Source organism: Solea solea, chromosome 12 (genome assembly GCF_958295425.1).
Source record: "Solea solea chromosome 12, fSolSol10.1, whole genome shotgun sequence".
NCBI classification, from domain to species: domain Eukaryota; kingdom Metazoa; phylum Chordata; class Actinopteri; order Pleuronectiformes; family Soleidae; genus Solea; species Solea solea.
Window position 1 is genome coordinate 12,797,996 of NC_081145.1, and position 20,689 is coordinate 12,818,684.

General features: G+C 39.1%; 2 protein-coding genes across 2 annotated transcripts; both read left to right on the forward strand.

Moving 5' to 3' along the window:
- On the forward strand, window positions 1–16,496 carry LOC131469670 (protogenin B-like). Its single transcript, XM_058644908.1, has 19 exons — window positions 1–146; window positions 644–943; window positions 4,607–4,751; window positions 4,841–4,974; window positions 5,425–5,721; window positions 6,371–6,530; window positions 6,656–6,903; window positions 7,428–7,592; window positions 7,834–8,139; window positions 8,892–9,077; window positions 10,779–10,874; window positions 10,977–11,163; window positions 11,427–11,554; window positions 11,663–11,833; window positions 12,190–12,372; window positions 13,178–13,301; window positions 13,395–13,533; window positions 13,977–14,084; window positions 14,180–16,496. The coding sequence occupies exons 1-19, from the start codon at window positions 80–82 to the stop codon at window positions 14,579–14,581; spliced, it is 3,546 nt and encodes a 1,181-aa protein (XP_058500891.1). The 5' UTR covers window positions 1–79; the 3' UTR covers window positions 14,582–16,496.
- A 981-nt stretch (window positions 16,497–17,477) lies between these two features.
- On the forward strand, window positions 17,478–20,065 carry rsl24d1 (ribosomal L24 domain containing 1). Its single transcript, XM_058644968.1, has 6 exons — window positions 17,478–17,638; window positions 18,682–18,795; window positions 18,886–18,958; window positions 19,053–19,116; window positions 19,301–19,386; window positions 19,619–20,065. Exons 1-6 carry the CDS (start codon window positions 17,558–17,560, stop codon window positions 19,693–19,695), a joined length of 495 nt encoding a protein of 164 aa, XP_058500951.1. The 5' UTR covers window positions 17,478–17,557; the 3' UTR covers window positions 19,696–20,065.
- Window positions 20,066–20,689: the final 624 nt, after the last annotated feature.

Here is a 20,689-nt window from a genome sequence, read left to right on the forward strand (position 1 = left end):
TCTACGCTACGGACAGCACGCCGGAGAGCGGCGGCGGTTCACGGTGCGACGAAGGAAAATGAGATAACAGTCCGGATATATGGCCAAGTTTAAGATGAAAATCTGTCAGCTATGGCTGCTTTTTGTTTTGTTTCTTCCTTTATCGGGTAAGTGTCTCTTCGTTTGTGTCTTTTTGTTTGTTAGTTATCGTGAAAGTGTGCGGACCATAGAACGAGCTCTGGTTAACTACTGAAGCACACGCATCCTCTCACATCGTAACTGTTAGTCCTCTGATTCTGTCCTTGTGTTAGTTTTTAATTGTTTGGTTTTTGATGCTCAACAACTCTATGTTTAGAAGCAGATTGATTCCTTAAGATTAATATTTCTTATTTTTTAGTAGTACATTTAATACCTAATAATAAACCTAGCCATCGTGTCAAGACATACATCATGTTTTATGTTTTTTCCTGCAATAGTAATGTTTTAATCAGTTTCTATGTGTTTAAGTATGAAGTATGGCTTTTTATAGGTGTGAGCATCTATCTAGTTATAGCAGTATAGTTTTAATAATGGCATACTGTGCATCAAATTAAGTTAGGTATACATGACTTGGTGATATCTAGTCCATGTTTAGTTGACTAATGTTCTGATTATTTCCCTGCAGGTGTTTTATGTTTCAGCGAGTTGTCGTTCATCACAGAGCCCAGTGATGTGACTTTACTACCAAAGGACCCTGCTGTCTTGGACTGTCAGGCTCATGGGCAGCCTCCAGTCACCATCAAGTGGCTCAAGAATGGAGTTCGGTTGGCAGAAAGCGAGCACATACATTTTCTGCCAAACGGCTCCTTGTACATACCAAAGGTCAAGCAAACCAAGGAGGATTCAGATGAAGGATTCTATCAGTGCCTCTCCCAGAATAAATATGGAGCTATCCTAAGCCAAAGATCACGTCTGACTATCGCAAGTGAGTATGGAGCAAAGAAAGTCTTTATTCCTGTCTTTTACCAAGAACAAATCAGGTTAACCATTTTGGTGATATCTAGTCTGTGGTGTCATCATGAAGGCATTAGAATAGCAAGTTCATGGGTTATTAACCTGGAGATGGAAAGCAGATGTTGCCCACGCTTCTCTTTTTTTCTTTACAGAGGAAAAAAAAAGCCTCTTAAGTCCAGGATTCCATGTGACTGGAAGTTGGTCTGACTTTGCCATGCTTGGGTTTAAAGCTGTCAGTTCAGCTGTAGGGACATTTTAAGAGATAGTTAAAGATAGATGTAGAGTCTATCTAAAAGCTTGTAAATACTCCATAAATAGTCAGCCCTGAGTGTGAGTGAGTGAGTGCCATATCTTTGCCTGGTTTTGAGGAAACATACACAGCATGCTGGGGCTCAGGAAACATTGGTAAAATGTTAGAAATCAAACTTCTCTCCCTCTTGCATGTTGGTGGGATTGCATTGTCACTGCAGATTGTGGCTGTGTGATTGCTGAATGGTCTGCTACACAGAGGAATCCCTGAAAAGCCATTTGCCTTTTAGCCTTTGTTTGGAGTGCCCCTGACTGCCCCAGAAGAAAAGGCCAGGTTTTCAGAGCATTTTGTTTGTCCACTTATCAGTGGACAGGGCAGCTGTGTCTTTTCACTGGGCCTGGTCTACCATGGTCACTTTTCTCAGATCTAGGGAGGGCTATCCCTTGACTGGTGTCAGGGATCACAATCGTCCTCTGAAAATGTCCGGATTTTGACCGTAACACTGAAGTTTGAAAGTTATGAGCATTGTGTCCTGATTCTTAACAGCAAAAAATAGCGAGTGGACAATTGGAAATCTAACTTGAAAGATAAAAAATTAAAAAAGTATCAATTTTGGTGTAAGGAGGAAAAGAAAATCTCAGTTATCAAAGTTGCAATCAGTTTGCAATCAAATCACAATCCTTGTAGAATTGCAGGAAATCAAAAAGGTAAATACAAAACAAAAACATTGAATCCCAGTCCTAACTCAAAATGATTAAGAGTTACATAAAAGTATCATGCAGGAAAATAGTTATAAATACAAAGAATACAAACAGGAAATAAAATCTTAGCAACATAGTTGTCACACAACAGTTTTGTTTCAACTGTTGCCAATGTATTGAATGGGGGGGAAATTTGCCTGTGAGATGATCACATAAAACCCCTAAAAAGTAAAGTTTGATCTTGAGGTCCATTCTTTGTCAGTGAAAGGGTTAAAGGTTTTTGGTCAGCTGTAGGTGGGGGGTGGAGGATGGGCCTCGCCTTTGCTTCCCTTCTGTCCAGAGGTCCTGGAGGTCAGGGGTCAGCAGGGAAAGGCTTTGTGATGTCACAGTCCTGCTCTGCCATGGCTGCCCTGCTGTTCTTTCTCCAAACTCACAATCCCTTTCATTGGCTCAGTCCCTCTGTTGCCCTGTCATGCAGAGGCCTTTTGTTGAAGAAAGGCCAGTGAATGGACAGGCCTTATATCCCACAATGATTAGTGTTGGTCAATTGAAAGCATGTTTATATTCAGAAATATTTGGATTTTTTGCAGTCTTAGGACAAGACCACCAGTTTTAAAACTTCTTAGATATACATACTGTCAGATATCACACATTTACAGTATTTCTTACAGTTTTGGCAAAACTAGTACATAACTTACTCTGAACATATACATATATATGTATATATATATATTAGAGCTATAGTGTTGTCAGTGGTATTAAATGACATAAGAGTCATAACTTTCTCTTTTTTGAGGCTCATAGTAAACTGTATGGGATCTCTTGTCCAGTTTGGGCTAAAATAGAATGCATGGGGGCATGAGGTGAACTCTGACCTATTTAGGGAAACCTTTGTGCTGTTTTGACCTAGACATTGATTTGTTTTTTATAACAGAGGTGACCAAATTAGCAGCCCAGTCTGTGCAGTCCACACCCCCTATCTACATATCTTACCCCAGCAACAGTGACAAAAGGCCTGTTATCTCTCAGATGAGAGCAAACAACATCTTGTTTGAACTTCTAACCAACACCTCTCACGATTCTCACCAGATCTGCAGCAAGGTGTATTTAACCACTAGGATTCAGTTAGGCCTGAATGATATCTAATTGACATACATATATATATATATATATATATATATATATATTGCGATTTGATTAATGATGATTTTCAGTTCAGTATTTACTGTTAGATTTAAAAGAATTAAAACAGAAATAAAAAAAAGTAAAAATCAAAATATTAACGACAAGCATGAGAATATGAAGATATGAATTGTTTCTAACATTGAAGTATCGCATTTTTCAAAATGGCATAGAACAGTTTTTGCGATTCTCTGATTAAAATGTTTCAAATTGTGTTTTCGATTTGAAGATAATTAATTGTTCAGCCCTACATTTGGTTGTCGTGCTTTACCCCTAAACCAAAACTTACTACAACTGTTTCCTGTGGTACAGCCTAACCACCCAGCGTGCTTTACATAAACAGGGTAACTGGTGGTGCACATGTGTAATATTGATGAGGTTGGCTCTCAAATTAAAGGATTGCTCTTTAATTTGGAAACCCCTAAAGTCCAGGATTTAAAAGTGCAGTTTCAGTGGGAGAACAGGCTATTGATTTTCTTTAACATGATATTGACTTCCTTCCTGTGAGTGAGGGGGAGGGAGAGAGAGTTATCACCTTAATGAATGAAGGTCACTGTTCATATCTTACAGAGTGTACTCTTCACTAATGCAGATGAATGGTTTCTAATTTGTGATCATTGAAAGACTTGTTTAATGCACACAAACAGAGCGTGACTTAGAGAGCTGTTTTAGTTATTGCGAAACAAGCACTTAACAAAATAGATAGATAGATAGATAGATAGATAGATAGACAGACAGACAGACAGACAGATACTTAGATAGATAGATAGATAGATAGATAGATAGATAGTGTCATTGCACTATGAGACAACATCATTACATTAGAATCAAATAGTACATAAAGATAAAGGCCAGTCAGTATAGAGAACAACATCAGTGTACATTGCACTTGTCCTGGAGCGATATGATCCTCGAGGGATTATGGGTTTAGCAGTATGTCTACAGTTCTAGGGAAAAATCTGATGTCTTGAAGTCTTGAATAAAAACATACAGTATGTAACTTTTAAATGTGCATGTCATCAGTGTGACATGACCCTGACCAAATCCAATTGTCATCAGTGACTTTTGCAACACACAAGTTTACTTTTGTGCTACAAAATTGTTTCTAGATATTTTCAGCTCCTAGTGGTTCCTTATAATCCCTCTTATGCAAAGGAGATTGATTAATTTTCATCTATAACAATGCATCATTCAGTGTCATTCTTGCATTGATTGGATTGATTGGCCCAGCTGTTCAGTGCGGGGCTGATAGCTCATCTGCACAAAAGCAAGATCATGGAGCTTTACACAGATCAATTCCTTTCATAGAAGCAGTTAACATCCATCACAGTCATTGTTTTGCATGCATAATGTATGATGTTTTAACAGAAGTGAAAGAAAATGCTATATTTAGTGTGTGACCATAATGTTAAACTTTTAAAATAACAACTTCAGTGATCCACTACTAAAACAAGTAGCCATTAAGTCAAAGATTGCTGATCATTAATAAATGTTTCCACAGGTATCTCAGAGTTTGTCTTGCATCCTGTGCCTATGGCGGTGACTGAGGGGTCAGTAGCACGATTCTCCTGTGCAGTCACCGCCAACCCTCCTGCCACCATCACCTGGGAGCTCAACCAAAGCACATTACCACTACAGACAGACAGGTACCTGCAGTAGCCTGATCCTATTAGTGGTCTGCCTAATTCTGTTCCTGCTGTCTGGTCTAACAAGTGTTGCCTTTGTGTGTTTGTAGAATCACAGTTTTGCCCAATGGAGTTTTGCAAATTCACAATGTGCAGTTGGAAGATGCCGGACAATATCGATGTGTGGCAACTAACATTGGAAGCCGCTTGAAGAGCAGAGAAGCCGCGTTGACCGTCAACCAAGGTGAAGAGAGCAGATCTACGACTAAACAGTCACACAGGGCATTAAAGAGTTACAGTGTTACATGCGTTTCATATTAAGTTGTGTTCCATTCTGGCATTGAGTTTATTATAATATGTAATTGTTAAATAGGGAAAACATATAGAGTGCATGTCATATAGTATATTGGCTAATTATATACATATAAATATATAGTAATAATATAATAAGTATTATAAGTAATATAATGTGTATATTTCAGTTCTTGACAGCTGGAGTTGCAAATAAAGGAGAAATTAAGTTGGACTTTAGAACCGTTCTGTCGTGACTGTGGCAATAAGTTTACCTGCGTGATATTTTAATCCCATAAAACTCATAGCCTAGAGATGCTAACCTATCCAGACCCCAGGTTACAATCCTATTAAGACCACCTTTGTTTATTTTATTGTTAATATATTGTCCTTTCCCATGAAGGTACGGGCCCTAAACCACGTCAGAGGCCTCGAATCATTGCTGGACCTCAGAATGTCACAGTCTCTCGTCACCAAACTGTGGTTCTGGAGTGTGTGGCCACAGGAAACCCCTGCCCCATAATCTCCTGGAGCCGTGCCGACAGCAAACCCATTGATGTGTACAAAGCTAAAGTGCTGGGTAATGGGAACCTGGTTATTGCTGACGTCAATTCCAAGCACAGTGGAATTTACCTCTGCAGAGCCACCACTCCTGGAACCCGCAACTACACCATCTCTGCAGCCAACATCACAGTTCTAGGTACTGTAAACACTTGTATAGTTAAACTACGTAGATCTTTACACCACATCTTCTCCCAAATTCGAAGTCCTCATTCCACAGCACATCTAAAGCTATTGTTGACTCTGTACTCATTAGATTTTTTATCCTCAGAGAATTATGAGCCGTTCACATCCAGCTCCTGTTGTATCCATAGTTACAAAGCAAATAAAACCACAGAGCTGCAGAGATGACTAAAGTTACTGCACCTTAAACTAAGAAAACAAAGTATAAACAAAGAAAATCGATTACCCCAGCAGCTTTCCTTCACCCCGGCTTTGCTTTGCTCGATACATTAGAGAAAGAAAGACATTTTGACTGTCTGGGGTAATCTTATAATTCACCAACCAATTCTGGAGCTTCATCTGGATCTTTGAAATCAGTCACTGCATTCAAAAAAGTTGACATATCAGCACAGATGCACCTAGAAAAACACAACTAATACATGTTGCAACCATTTGGGCGGTCATCTGATTGAAAATAATGTATTTTTTGTGTGCATAAGGTGCTGTATGTGAACGTATTAGTCAACACATGCTGTGTACAACATGCGACACAGTCAATGTTTTATGCATAAGTACACGGTAAGAAATAGTGTTCTCATTACTTTTCTCTCGCACCTCATTTTCAGAGCCACCAAACATTGTGGAGAGGCCTGAGAGCCAGACTCGTCCAAGAGCAGGTACTGCTAGGTTTATGTGCCAAGCAGAGGGAGTTCCCTCACCACACATCAGCTGGCTAAAAAATGGAGAAAAGGTTCACTTAAATGGAAGGATTAAAATGTATAACAGGTATTGTCCACAATCAAATACTTAATACTCGTAGCATATTATAGTCTATTTATTAAAATCTTATGTACTAAAGTTGCTGTTTTTGTCTTGTGCTGATTTTTTTTAATGTTTTTATTGGTTCACAGTAAACTGGTTATTACCCAGATCATTCCTGAGGATGATGCCATCTATCAGTGCATGGCAGAGAGTGAACAGGGCTCTGTGCTGTCCTTGGCTCGCCTTATTGTTGTCATGTCTGAGGACAGGCCCAGTGCACCAAGAAATGTCCATGCTGAGACCATCTCGAGCTCTGCTATCTTACTGGCCTGGGAGAGACCACTCTACAATGCAGACAAAGTCATTGCCTACTCCATACATTACATGAAGGCAGAAGGTGAGAAGAGTGAACAGTCACACATGTTTCAGGTTTTGCAAATTTGTTGAGAATGGATGAGGATTAATGTGTCAGGAGGTGCGAGATGAGCACACTGAGCAACCTCACTCTGTCACATGTGATCAGCTCAGCTTTGTGGAGGACATCTGTTGATGCTGCACAGAGCATGGGGTCAAGGAGGACTGCGAATGGCAACTTCTGAAATAACAACGGGCTTAGCCAACCCATTGTCCACCCCCAACTCATTCTAGCAGTTAAAGGGACATAGTCGCTTTTAAAGGTCCTGCAAACTAGTAATGTGAAGAGATATTTAACTTACAGCAGATCAATGAAATGGCAGACCTCTTTTAAGTCAAGTCGGCCTTTGTATTATAGACATTATTAGATGTTTAGTTGAGTTTGCTTTAAGAGGCTCGGAAGCAGTTATGATGATATGAGTGCCATTCTGAAACGACACTGACACATCTTTCTTTGCATAATGTCGACCTACTTCTGAACGTGTTTTCTGATGTGTTGCATGTTAGGGCTAAACAACGAAGAATACCAAGTTGTTATTGGCAACGACACAACCAGTTATATCATCGATGACCTTGAATCAGCTCGAAACTACAGCTTCTACATTGTGGCTTATATGCCAATGGGAGCCAGTCGTATGTCGGACCAAGTCAGTCAACATACCCTGGAGGATGGTAAGTACGGAACACTGAGACTTGCAGCATTCCTTGCAGTAAATCACTTTGGTAGTTAAGCTAACATGCATGCAAGGGATGTGTGCACAGAAGACATTTTAAGTGGAAATAAGGGGGTACCACATTCTTTCCTGTATAATCTTCTCTCTAACATTAGTTTTGTGTAGTTTATAGATAGAAGTATGACAGTCAACACCACATTAGTGTCAAGCACGTTTGTGACGCTCTCCTCTGTCCGCAGTGCCTTTACGAACCCCAGAGCTGAGTCTTACCAGCCACAGCCCAACTGATATCCAGGTGAGCTGGCAGCCACTGCCAGCCAAGGTGAGCCGTGGTCAGGTGTCTGCATACAGACTATCATATCGTTCAGCTGCAGACAACAGCGTCACCTCTGTGGAGCTACTGCAGAACAGCACCAAATATCTGCTGGAGAGCCTGCAGCCTGACACTATCTACCTACTGCGTATGGCTGCAGCCACCCGTGTGGGCTGGTGTGAGCCTTCAGCCTGGACCTCACATCGCACACCAAAGGCCTCCAGCAACAAAGGTAAACCTGCAGAGGACTTATGTAACTTGTTTGTATGTCTTTATGTGGTGATAGAGATTTCCTCTTATTTTTCTCATTTTGTAGATTTGAATTCATCTCTCAAATGCAGAACGTGCTATAGAGTAACAGAATTGTATGGTGGCTGATTTGCTTTTGCTTTTGTCACATCAGTGCTTTTCTGCTCTTAGAATACCAAGTAGATGACTAGAGCTCACGCAGAGTGGCCAGCTTATGACTCCAGTTAGCTCTTGTTGCATTGTCCCACAGTCTTTGTGTTGGTTACCCAGGAACCTTTGCCCTTTGCTGTCAGTGATGTTAGAGCGGCCTCAGTCATGGGTCATAAAGAGAGGGCCTCAGGCATCTATGGAGGACACAGAATAGCCTTATTTCATGGCCTGGTGTGTTGGGGGAGGCTGTATGTCCTCCAAAGCTGTATTTCTTGTTTTTAGGAGTTAAGCTATAGGTTTAGTAGAACATGTAGATCCCAGAGTATTACATTGATGATTCATGATTTGAGGATAATGTGTATAATGGCAATTGTTACTACATGCCCAGGTGCAAATGTAAAGTTTTTTTTTTTTTATTAAGGCAGCTGAAACTTTCTGTCTTCCATCTATCCACCTTGTTCTATCCCTAGTGTCCTGCAGTGTTTTGTATTGTTGGGAGGTTTGGTCTGTCTTTGTTGCTCAGTAATATTATAAATACGTGTGTTTATTGATCCCATGCATGCTGTCTCCCCTAATCCATCATAGTGCCTTCAGCCCCTGTTCTTCAACTTGAGCCGCTTAGCTGCAACTCCATTGTGGCTCGCTGGGAAACCTCTGCAGACTCTGTGGTTGTCCAGGGTTACCGGCTGTGTTACCATGAAGAGGGTCAACCAGAGCAGCCCAACATTCAACTGCAGGCTCAAATCAACACCTACACCATCAGTGGCCTTGGTGAGTGATCCTCTCCTGTCTTATCTAGTCCTCTAACCCTCTGACCAAATTGGTTGGATTTGCATCGTCCAGTGGGCAGTTGGATGCTGCATTTGCATTTTCAATCTCTGTCCTGGCTGACCCTTCTTGCCTAACCAGAAGCCCACTCCAGTCTGGCTGCAGTATTGTGTGAGAACAGGGTTAGAGGTCAGGGTCCAGATGTCCCTCCCACCACAGTTTCCCATCATGCAGTTTGCATAATTACCCTATCGGCCATTGTGTTGTATCCAGGGCCAGGCCTGCCCTGTGAGACTCTGGTCACTGCCCCCCTTAAACTGGACCCTGGAACACACAAAGAAGACTCCAGTGGATTGGCCAAAGCTGGACCAGGCAACTGACCTTTAGCCATGCGACAGCAGTCTTGGATGTGAACCCAACCCAAACTGGTTCTCTTTGCTGTCCATGCAAATAACCTACAGCAATATTTGTAGATTTATTATAAACCACACTGAGCAAAAACGAAAATATTTAGTTGTGAGCTTAAAAAGCCCGGTTTGTTTCGAGCCCAGTTTGAACTAAAACAGAAATGGTGGATTGTAAGTAAGTGATTTTAACTTGAGTGTTTATGTAGCAAATGCTTGCTTGTGGAATGCTAGTTCAGCATCCATATAATTATTATGCCATAATTGGCATCACTATTACAGCCATATTCTGCAATATCAAGTTTTATTCTCATCATTATAATCTCTGATTCGGAGCCATGTTTGCTCCAAGTTGAAGGCTAAAGCACAAGGCCACTAGGAAGAATGTGAAAGGGGAAACAAAAGGGGCCCCGGCTCCTCCAACACAGTCCTGCACCCAGATTCTTTCTGTTCTATCTTGGCCTGACCTGGTGACCCCAGTCAAAACCCCCAGTCCCATGGGCGTAGAGACCCAGCAGCTGAAAGCTCCTCCTGGCCCAACCCCCACAACAGGCCTGGACACACCACCTTCACTGGTCAATACCCACACGCTGACCTTTCACACGGGACGCATAAAACAAATCTTAACACTCACTAAAATGTGCTGATTTAGGGGCTGAGGCAGTTGTAGTGTTTGAAGGGAAAAACACAAAATGTGATGCACATATTTAGCAAAAGGCTTCCAACCTCTTCCCCCTTATTGATCTTTCCAAAGTCTTTTAGCCAGTCCTTAATGCAGTGTGTGCATAATTACTATATGTACAAAGAAACACTTAACCTCACCTATCTGCTCCTTATAGTGTGTTTAAAGCCAACATTGTTTCCAGTGGCAGGTTTTTATACCTGTAACAACTTAATTGGAAAAAGCACACATCACATTTTGTGATCAATTTAATAGGGCTTATTGATCATGTCACTTTGTTTACTGGGCTGCTCTGTCTTTCTCATGCTCCTTACATAGATACACATGATAAATGAGAACTTATTATGATGCAGTAGACTATGTGTTGCCAGTTACAACCTAAAAACTCACCCTCAGATTGTCTCTTTGCCTTTTTACAAATAGAAGCTTCTTTATTTGATATTTTTCACTTTGGGTGTTTTAATGAAGATGACGATCTTTCAGCTTTTAGTATAATTACTTATGGTATTTAGATCCTCTGGGATTATTTATTTGGAGGAAGCTGTGCTGTTACTGGAATGGTATTTGGAGCCACCTCTGTTTGTTATTTTAGCTGAAAACCATTTGTTTTTGTTTCAGATCCAAGGAGAAAATATCACATCAAGATTCTGGCTGTCAGTCAAGCTGGAGATGGATATCAGACAGACCAAACAGTTAGCACTCCAGGATGTGTGTGTAAGTACATTGTATACGTGTGATAAATTCATTAAAAATTCAATAGATTTTCTAATTCTGAGAAATATAATGAAAATATACATTTTGTTGGTTTCATTTCAGCGGCTAGAGATCAAGTGGCAGCTGCTCTTCCATCTCCAGATCAAGTGACTGTCTTGGCGAACAATTCTTCTGCAGTATCCCTGCGATGGAGCTGTCCTGCTTTCCTCTCAGGAAAGGCTGTTAGCTATACAGTCCGCTGTACACCTGTGGGCACACACAACTCCTCCACTATACGCTACATACAAACGTAAGCTGAGAAGCAAACCAAAAATGTAGTGTTTTACATCTGGAATAACAAATAAAGCCTCCATAACATAATTCTGATTTGGTTGCTTAAGTGTTTAAGTCGCTACTCTGCATGGCTGTAAATAACATGTGCATATGGCTCATTGTTGGCTGTTTTTGATGATGATATGAACATTTGAGTTTACCTCAGAGTTGACCAGTTTATACTGTCAGTAGCTGTGGGTTATTCTCTGTTCATGATCTAAGAATGTTGTTTGTTCACAGGACCAAACAGAGTGTGGTGGTTCAGAATTTGGATTCAAACACTCGCTATGAGTTTGTCGTGCGTCTCCATGTCGACCAGATGTCGAGTCCCTGGAGTTCAGTTGTTTACCATCGAACCCTGCCTGCAGGTAAAAAGTTAAATCATTCAGTATCCCACTGTTTCCTCTATGACAAAGACATTTCTCACTCAATTGTACTCTACGTGTTTGTGATGAATGTGATAACTTTGTGTACAGCACCAAGCCAACCACCTGCAGGAGTGCGAGTAACGCTGATCGAGGATGACACTGCTCTGGTGTCCTGGAGGGAGCCCACAGAGCCCAATGTGATTGTTACACATTACACCATCATGTATGCTTCCCAGAAAGCCTGGATGGCAGGACACTGGCAAATACTGCAGAGGGAGGGTGAGTAGTACATTTTCGCTGTAGGAATTGTAATCATAAAACCCTAATGGGAAACAACCAAGCCCAGGAAGTTAATGGAAATGTGTTAGTACTAGTACTGACTCAAGGTAACATAGCTTCCGTTGTTCTTGTTGTTAACTATGTTAATATTTTTACTTATAGAGATATAAATGTGCTGAATATTTCACAGATATGTGGTATAATATTGAATAAAGGTTTCACTCTCACCACTAGTAATTGTGCGTTGTTTATCACATAAACTCAGCTTCAGGTGATACTGTTGTAGGAAGATATGGCATATCTTGTCTTCAGTTAGTTAATGTGCATCAGTGTCTAATCCTTGCTGACACTTACAGGGAGCCACACAATGGCCTTGCTGGAGAAGCTGGAGCCAGGTAACGTCTACCTGGTGAAGATCTCTGCCTCCAATCAGGTTGGTGTCGGGCCTTTCTCTAACATCGTGGAGCTGCCACTGAAGTGGGGAAACAATCACCGCAGCAAGAACCCCCGCCACTCTGACAGCTTCCCAGACACAACAGGTAAATGTGACCAAGCACTCAAACATACCCACATTTTACTTTCTTTATATTTTATCTTTGGAATACAGATATATTCTTAAGTATTTTTTTTAAGTACCTCTAGTCCTACACACAGTGCTCCTCTATTATGACAAAGTAAACAGCATTACTGCCCCACAAAGGCAATGAGCAGTTACTACAGATGCATGAAGAGGAGGAAAAGAGATTTTAAGATTTCTATCAAAGTTGGTGAAATTGAAATGTCACAATATGATGTGTTCTCTTTTATACACATTATTTGGCTACAAAATGTGTTAAACCTTCACAAAAACCTGAAAATAATGAAAATACCACTGACTTTTGACATTGTTCACAAAATATTTTGACAATCTGCAGTGTTAAGCAAACACTGTCTTTTTAGCCTGTGTTTAAAATAAACTTTAATTTGTTTATTTAAAGTTTTAGACAATTTGATTCTCTGTTCCACTGTGTCTGTTATTATTAATATTTATTCTTGAATCAGTATAATTAGTTTACTTTTGTATCATTTACACATTAAGTATGATGGGAAATTACAGTAACAGTCGCTCTTTGCATTTACTGCACGTTCAATTTAACAGCAATATATTTTCCATTTTTAATGCCATAATAACTTAAGAAATACTAAGTGTTGTCAAGACATTGGATTCTGGTATTTCCTCAATTTTGCCTAAATATGTCGTCACTCAATTTTGGAGCAGAATACACAAACATCTTGCAGTCTCTCCTTTGTCTTGTAACGTTATCTCATAAGTGCGTCTCCTATTCTGTGTTGTTTATCTTCCAGTGCTCTCTGACGGTCTCTACAACTTAGACCAGCGATCAATGACGGGGATCATTGTTGGTGTGAGCATCGCCTTGGCCTGTATTATTATGTGTGCCTTGATCCTAATCAGCAAGGGCAGACCAAGGTACTGGTTATGATCACATTAAACATTTTAAAAACATTTCATAATTGTGTTTTGAATGATGAACAATGGTATATTTCTGACTTTTGTCAACAGAAAGTCCCCTGGTCACAAAGTGATGGCTGTAGGAGCTGGTGGAGGTCCACATGCTGGTGTTTCCCTGCCCAGTGAACTCCGCACAGAGAACGTGGAGGCGCTTATACCCATGATGAGTGCTCACTTTTTTGATGCCAGGGTGAGTGAAACAAAACATGTGCATGAGTAAAGGTCTGTGTAGATTCTTATTCATAACACGTTGAGTTGGTAGCAACTGGACCTAAAGTTGAGTAAATTAACTATTGAAGACAACTGAATTTTTACGTATCCCACACAAGTGATATATTCCTGTAAATAACAAGTAGTTTAAGGGATTACAATTTCCAAAAATATTGCAATTACTAAGCAAACTAAAGCTGCGTTACCAGATTTTTTGCATTGAGAAGCTTTTGCAGCTCTGCAGTTTGACTGCAAACCTCTGTTTCAATTCATTGTATTCAGTTCTGAAAGAAACTTGATGTACTTACCAAGTAGAAATAAAATATATATATTTTTTAAGACATAATATAGTAACTTATTACTCTGTTCAAAGAGCACAGAACCATTAAAAACATTTGTCCCTCTCACACAAATTTGTTCTAGGGTGGATCTAATATAATCATAAATAGTGCCGGTCCAGTCAGCAACAAGAATCTAAGCAAGAGGTGGCTGCTGTTCAAGAGGGAAACACAAAACCCAGCTGAAAGTGATGTAAGAGATGTGACTTATTATCCTCAATCAATCAGCATTATTTTTCATTTAGATTTCTCTTTATCTTAATTTCTGTCTTCGTTTTATCTTCTCAGTTGGAGACGAGAGCCAGTCTGTATGAGCCAGGCAAAACCGTTCTCAGGTATGATGAGAAACTAGCCTCAGTGCCCCTGCAGCCTTCATCACGGGAGATCATCTTTGGACCACTTCATTCAGAGAGTTCCCACAGCAGTGAGAGCAGTCAGGAGACAGGAGACTCTGGAAACTACTCAAACGAAGAGATGAGCAATCCATCCACAAGCCGAAGCTCCAGACCAGAATCTTTTGGGTCAGATGATGGTGTCACTGTAACTGAGCTAAAGCAGTCTTTTGAAGTGGAAAATGAAAAGATGCCGAGTCATACCTTCCATCACTCCGCCGCTGATGCTTCTCGGTTCAGCGGCACCTTGGATGGCTCTAATCTTTCTCTGCACGTGACCCAAGCAGCTGAATCCTGACCTTACCAGGCCTGTGTCTGCTCTGCAGCAGCTGGAACTACACCACTTCTACCTCGTTTGCTTCCTGAAGTTCAAGCCTTGATTATTTCCTGAGACACAAAGGGATCTGCAAAACTGCTGCTGAGGTGGAGGCAATGTGCTCTTGCTTCGGCTCGACCTCAGGATATTGTATGAATGATCGTTAAAGCATTTTATTTCCATTTATTTTACAACTTTCTACCTGTTTGACTGTGTTAGGTGTCGTCTGTCCTTAACCAAAGCTCACCCACGATGAATGTTAAAAAGAATGTCAGAAATGTACTGTGTTACATTTTCGTTATATTTAATTACTTTCCACTGGAGTGAAGGCTGTAGTAGAGCCCTTTTGACTGATTATCTACCTCAGTGCTCTGTTCTTGTACATACATTACTACCTCCTTTTCACATGTTGTGCAGTATTATGATCTCACACTCAGGGGACAAGGTGAAAACCTGTCATTTCCACTTCATGTATCCTCTGTTAGGACATTCCTATCATGAAGTCCTCTTTTTTTTTATTCTCTCTCTTTTGTTTTCATGGTTGAAAGAGATTTTGTTTCATATAGTATGTTTATGAATGGTGTAGGTGTGGAAAGAACAAGTGCATTAGATACTGTCATACTATTTTGAGCTTTACTTAACATATATCGTTTGACATGTTTGGTGCACTGAACAAAGCTTTAATATGGCCTTAAAATGAAAAGGGCTTTGCAAACAAAAGACAATGAGGTCCAAAGACAGGAGAAATTATACCCAAAGAGTTTTTGAAAATACAGAAGATATTCTAAGGCAACCAAAAATATAGTGGATGTATATTGAAGGTGTGTTTGCCAAAAAATAGTTCTTGCCAATGATGTAAATTTCTCTCAGAATAATGGTTCGAATGCTTTTGTCAGTGTATATTTCCACAATGCTTTATTCTGGTGAAAGCTTTAACGCAAGTCTCCTGGACTTGTGTCCCATTTGCCTTCTATGCCATTGCTAAATGCAGCGGTGACGCCGGTGCTATTATCCAAAGAGTTGTCTGCTTCCTCAGATGGGTATAGCTTCTAATTCAGTTGATCCTTGGTGTGATGAGGTGGAGATTATTCACAGACCAAAGATGCAGTATTTCCTCCCAGTGTCAGATGATGATGATGTTTATTCTTGGGATGGAGAAATCATCTGTCACGGTTCAATATTACTGTATAGGGAAGAATTCATCACCCTATAATATTTGCTGTCCAGGTGTGACAGTGAAGGATTCTGACTATCATAAAAGAAACCCTACGTGTGAACAGCAACATAATCATTTTTTATATCTTTGTAATACAAATAATCCTAACCAAAGAAACTTGAAGTCTCTGTTATTTAGTGATTTTCTTTGGTTATCATTTACATTATTTGAAATTAAATAGATTTCCCATGGTTTTGATTGCTAGAAAAGCATTTTTCATAGTTTTTTTTTTTCGAAAAGCTTGAGGTGTCAAAAATCATACAGTCTTCTTTTTATCAACCTGAAAATTCACCTGAATTGAACTTAGAATACATTGGAAATTTAAAATTTAGATTCTCTTTACTACCACTGCTGAATGTGACATTGTGCTAAATTAATTAAGCAGAAGTCCGGTTCAAAGTTTGTCAGTTTGATACATAAACAATAATAATAATTTGAAAGCCACAGGTAATTTTTGCTGACTCAATTCAAGTGTTAAATGTAGTTTTAGAGTGCAGACTTTCATGTTATTATTTAAGTTATGGGTTTTTGAAATGTCTGCTTTTGAATACCAAAGTACATCTTTTTAATTCAAGTGTGCAACAAAACAAAGTATTTTATGTGTTGAAATGTTGCAGAAGGTGTTTGATACTCTCAAGATGATCACAAATACTAGATAATAAAATTGTTCTTGGAAAAATACATTATGAGTGTTTCATGAATTCTTTATTGATAAAGAAATATTATTGTATAATTGCTGGAAGCCCAATCTTTTTAATTCAAGTGTGCAACAAAACAAAGTATTTTATGTGTTGAAATGTTGCAGAAGGTGTTTGATACTCTCAAGATGATCACAAATACTAGATAATAAAATTGTTCTTGGAAAAATACATTATGAGTGTTTCATGAATTCTTTATTGATAAAGAAATATTATTGTATAATTGCTGGAAGCCCAATTTTCTGTTCAGATTTTTTTTTTTTAAAGTCTGACTCTGTTTGCCTTTAGGAGCCCTTGTATACATTACATGTCATTTGGCCGACGCTTTTATCCAAAGCGACTTACAAGTGAATTGAGTACAACCTGCAAGGGGTGGAGTTGAACTTGCGACCATGAAGTCTTTTGCACACAGGGTACCGGTATACAGGTCTAGTGAAGGGGTACATCTGGTGAGTAACAATGTCAGTTTTGTATAGTGGATTTGTATTTATGGATTTGTAAAAGACATGCAATTTTATTTTGTTTAAAAAAGAAAATAAAAATAAAAAATAAATAAAAATACATACATTATACACAGAAAACAACAAAATATGACTCACAATTGTAATTGCACAATATACAGTACCAAACAAAGCAATACCTCCCTGAAATGAAAAGTGTTCAAGCTAAATAAACATGAATTATATGTGTATTAAATGTCCACAACTCTACCTCCAGTAGCTTCAGTCAACCACACGTACAGTACATACACCCTGGATAAGAAAAGGGAAAAAAACAACAGAAAACAAATAGACTTTCACATCATATGGTTTCATGTTGATTTAATATGTTATTTACCGTTGCCAGTGTTCAACTATGAGTGCACACGTTTCAAATGTTCAGATGAACAAGTGATGAATTGTATGGTTGGTAACTGGCTGGAGATGACGTGGAGCAGGGGGTCCAGCAGGGGGCAGTACGCGAGGATCACAGAAGAGGAAGAAGAAGAAGACGGGACGGTCTTGTTTTTGACGGTGTCCACGCGCACAAGTTGTGCTGTGAAAAATGCGCATCGAAAAATGTTATTTCTGCTCGGGGCCGGTGTACCCTGGGCATGGGGTGATGTTTGTAAGGAACGACTGTAAGGTATGTTTCTGTCTCCGTGTCTGAATAATCCTGTTTCTTTAGCAGAAGTTGTCTTTTTGCTGTCGGTGTGTGGTCGTTAGCAGGCTAGCAGAACGTGCTGGACTTTCTCACTCACGTGGGCCAACATAGAATTTTTAACAGTTGACAGACAGCGATAATCTCGGTCGTAAACACAAGTTACAAGGTGGGATTGAAGTTTTCTATCGTTGTCTTTATTCTGTATTAAACGTTAGGTCCATGCTGCATTAATAACAGAGCGAACAATAATGGAGGACATTTAACTAACAAGGCCTGAGTTTTGTTCAATGGTAGTAGTTCGCCCCCTAATGGCTCGACGTTGGAACTGAACATTGGAGCTATATTTTGTTGACAAATAATCACATCCTCAGTAACTGTTAATGTTTGGCACTACACTGTTTTTTCACTTTGACAAGTAAAATTAACCAAACAATGTAACTGATGTTATTTCCCTGTTTGCTGCTACTCGTCTGTTTAGGTGAAAGTTGAGGAAAAATAATATACACTGCTGGTTCCCTGATGTTTGCTGCTTTTACTGCTGTTAATAATGTTATTACATTGACTAAAGCACTGCAACCGTCTTGAATACAATTCGAAACATGTGTAAACACAAAATCACTATAAAAACTTCTATTTCTAGACTAGTCAAATCTTGGCTTTCTTATCACAGAAGCCTCAAAATTACTTTATAAACATGGTCTTGATGTGTTAAAGCTGGTCCAAATTTCAGTGAGGCCGAAGATGAAAAGCACACATTTTGAAAGGGAAAATATAATGTTGATGATCTGTTATACAGTATACAGGTGTTTACATCATGTCTTTTGTTTTTTAAGAAAACATTTATGCCACTACCACTGTGTTCTAGAATATATGAAGTGTTTCATATTTATCAAATCTTAATTTCTAAATTTCTAAATTTCCCTTTTAAAATTAATCTCTTTTGTACTCAAAACTGTACACAAGTCCATATGATCATCTAATTGAGTTAATTGTTTATCTCTTTCTTTCTCATTAAATAAATGTAGAACTTCAGGTTCTGCAAATCAAAATGTCACAGGAATTTCAAGAGGAAGCGTAATCCAAGAAAAACTAGATGGACCAAAGCATTCAGAAAGGCATCAGGAAAGGAGCTGACAGTGGTGAGCTGGTTATCTGTAAAACACTACCTCAGTGCCATTTATATGTACATGTATTACTGAGACTCAGCTACCAAACACGCTGTCTTCTAGGATAATTCTCTGGAGTTCGAGAAACGCAGAAACATACCTGTTAAATATAACAGACAACTCTGGGACAAAACAGGTAAATGATGTGGCTTCACAGAAACACATTTTAAAATTTGATGGATGTTTAATTTTTGAGCAGAGCATTTATGTTTCATTGTTCATATTCACAGTGGAAGCCATGAAGAGGGTGGAGGAAATAAAACTGAAGCGACAGGCCAAATTTATCATGAACAGGTGAGTTTTATTGTTGTATGATACGTCTTCTGTAGTTTATTTTTCAGTTCTTACAGTTTTATGTCATGGAGGTGATTTAAATAGTAGTAGTAGTAGTGACATACTATGAATGTGGTTTTTACATGTTTTACAAGATGCATTTTTTTTGCCTTGCATTCACTATTTCTTTGTCTCTGTTTTACAGATTAAAGAAGGGCAAGCAGTTGGAGAAGGAAGAGGCCATTCGCGAAGTGAAGAAAAATATTCACCTTATCAAGGCACCACATGCAGGTAAAATCAGAATCAGCTTATGAGCTTGACAATTCGAAGGAAACATTAGCATTAATTAAAATCGATTAGCATATACAAGTAGTTTAATTTGATTACATTGTTTTAACCGGCAGCAATGTATATTCTTGTATATTACTTCTTAAATGACAAAGAAAAAAATATGTCTAACTGTTTTTAAGATGAGTCTGTGTTTCAGTGTTGTTGAAATGCTGTCCTTTTTCTTTTTTTACAGGAAAGGCCAAAAAGTTGGAAGAGAAAATGGTGCAGAAGTTACAAGAGGATGTCGACATGGCGGATGGCGATATTTAATCTTGAGCCCATGGTGTTTATTCTTTTTGGGCACAGGTTGATCTTGTATAATATTGTACTGTTATTTTCAAATGGTAGATGATGTTTCTTTCAGAGGTTTTTTTTTAAGTCACCAAAAAGGACACAAAATATTGGCTGAACAGAGACCTTCCTCCAAAATAGCAGCAACTAACCACATCGCTCCCATATTGTTTGTGTGGTAGTTTGAACTGTTTTAAGAATTAACTCAGTACTGTTGCTTAGTATGAAGTTTTGATAAATGCAGCTGTTAAAAGGTAACAACAATGATAGACTATCTTATGTGAATTGCTCTTATTTTCTGTGACATGGATTAATGCACAACATAAAATAAAGCCCCAGTTTGTGCTAACATTAGTGGTGGATTGAATATTTTTGAAGCAAGCCATATTTTTAATTATATGGGAATGTTTGATTATAAACAATGGATCACATTTTATAATTCGAGCATTGGAGAATACATCTAACGAAATGCATGTTATCAGGAAAAAAGGCTATATTTGTAACTCACCACAAAATGATGGACACAATTTGCACTGTAAAAAAGTTCACGTTTTAATCATACCATGAAGTACCATCAAATTGTCCGAATGGCTATTTCTTATGTTGCCGTGCATGATTGGTCTTGGTACAACAAATTTGAGAAACATGGTGGAAAACAAAAGTAAAAATGGATGGATGGAAGGAAGGAAGAAAAGAGAAAAATATGCAGCATTATGTAGGCTTGCAGCTGCCGTGCTGCCAGCAGGTGGTGCTATGCCCATGACTTGGTTTCCACGTACTGACGTTTTCTGGCCTGGTCTATTGTCTCAAATACAAAGTTTCAAACAGATTGGTCAATGTATGACAAAGTTACAGTTAACTTCAAGCGGTTGCCACGGCCAGACCCTTTTAAATCTGGGAGACCTGGATGCCAGATTCAAAATGGTCCACTTTCTGTTCAGTTGTGGCCATGGTCTTGATAGACTTGTTTGTT

Coding starts and splice junctions, on each gene's coding strand:
- LOC131469670 (XM_058644908.1), top strand. CDS start 80: ATGGCCAAGTTTAAGATGAAAATCTGTCAGCTATGGCTGCTTTTTGTT. Junction 11,834..12,189: donor GCAAATACTGCAGAGGGAGG/GTGAGTAGTACA, acceptor TGACACTTACAG/GGAGCCACACAATGGCCTTG. Junction 13,302..13,394: donor ATCAGCAAGGGCAGACCAAG/GTACTGGTTATG, acceptor TTTTGTCAACAG/AAAGTCCCCTGGTCACAAAG.
- rsl24d1 (XM_058644968.1), top strand. CDS start 17,558: ATGCGCATCGAAAAATGTTATTTCTGCTCGGGGCCGGTGTACCCTGGG. Junction 17,639..18,681: donor TTGTAAGGAACGACTGTAAG/GTATGTTTCTGT, acceptor AAATAAATGTAG/AACTTCAGGTTCTGCAAATC. Junction 18,959..19,052: donor ACAACTCTGGGACAAAACAG/GTAAATGATGTG, acceptor TCATATTCACAG/TGGAAGCCATGAAGAGGGTG.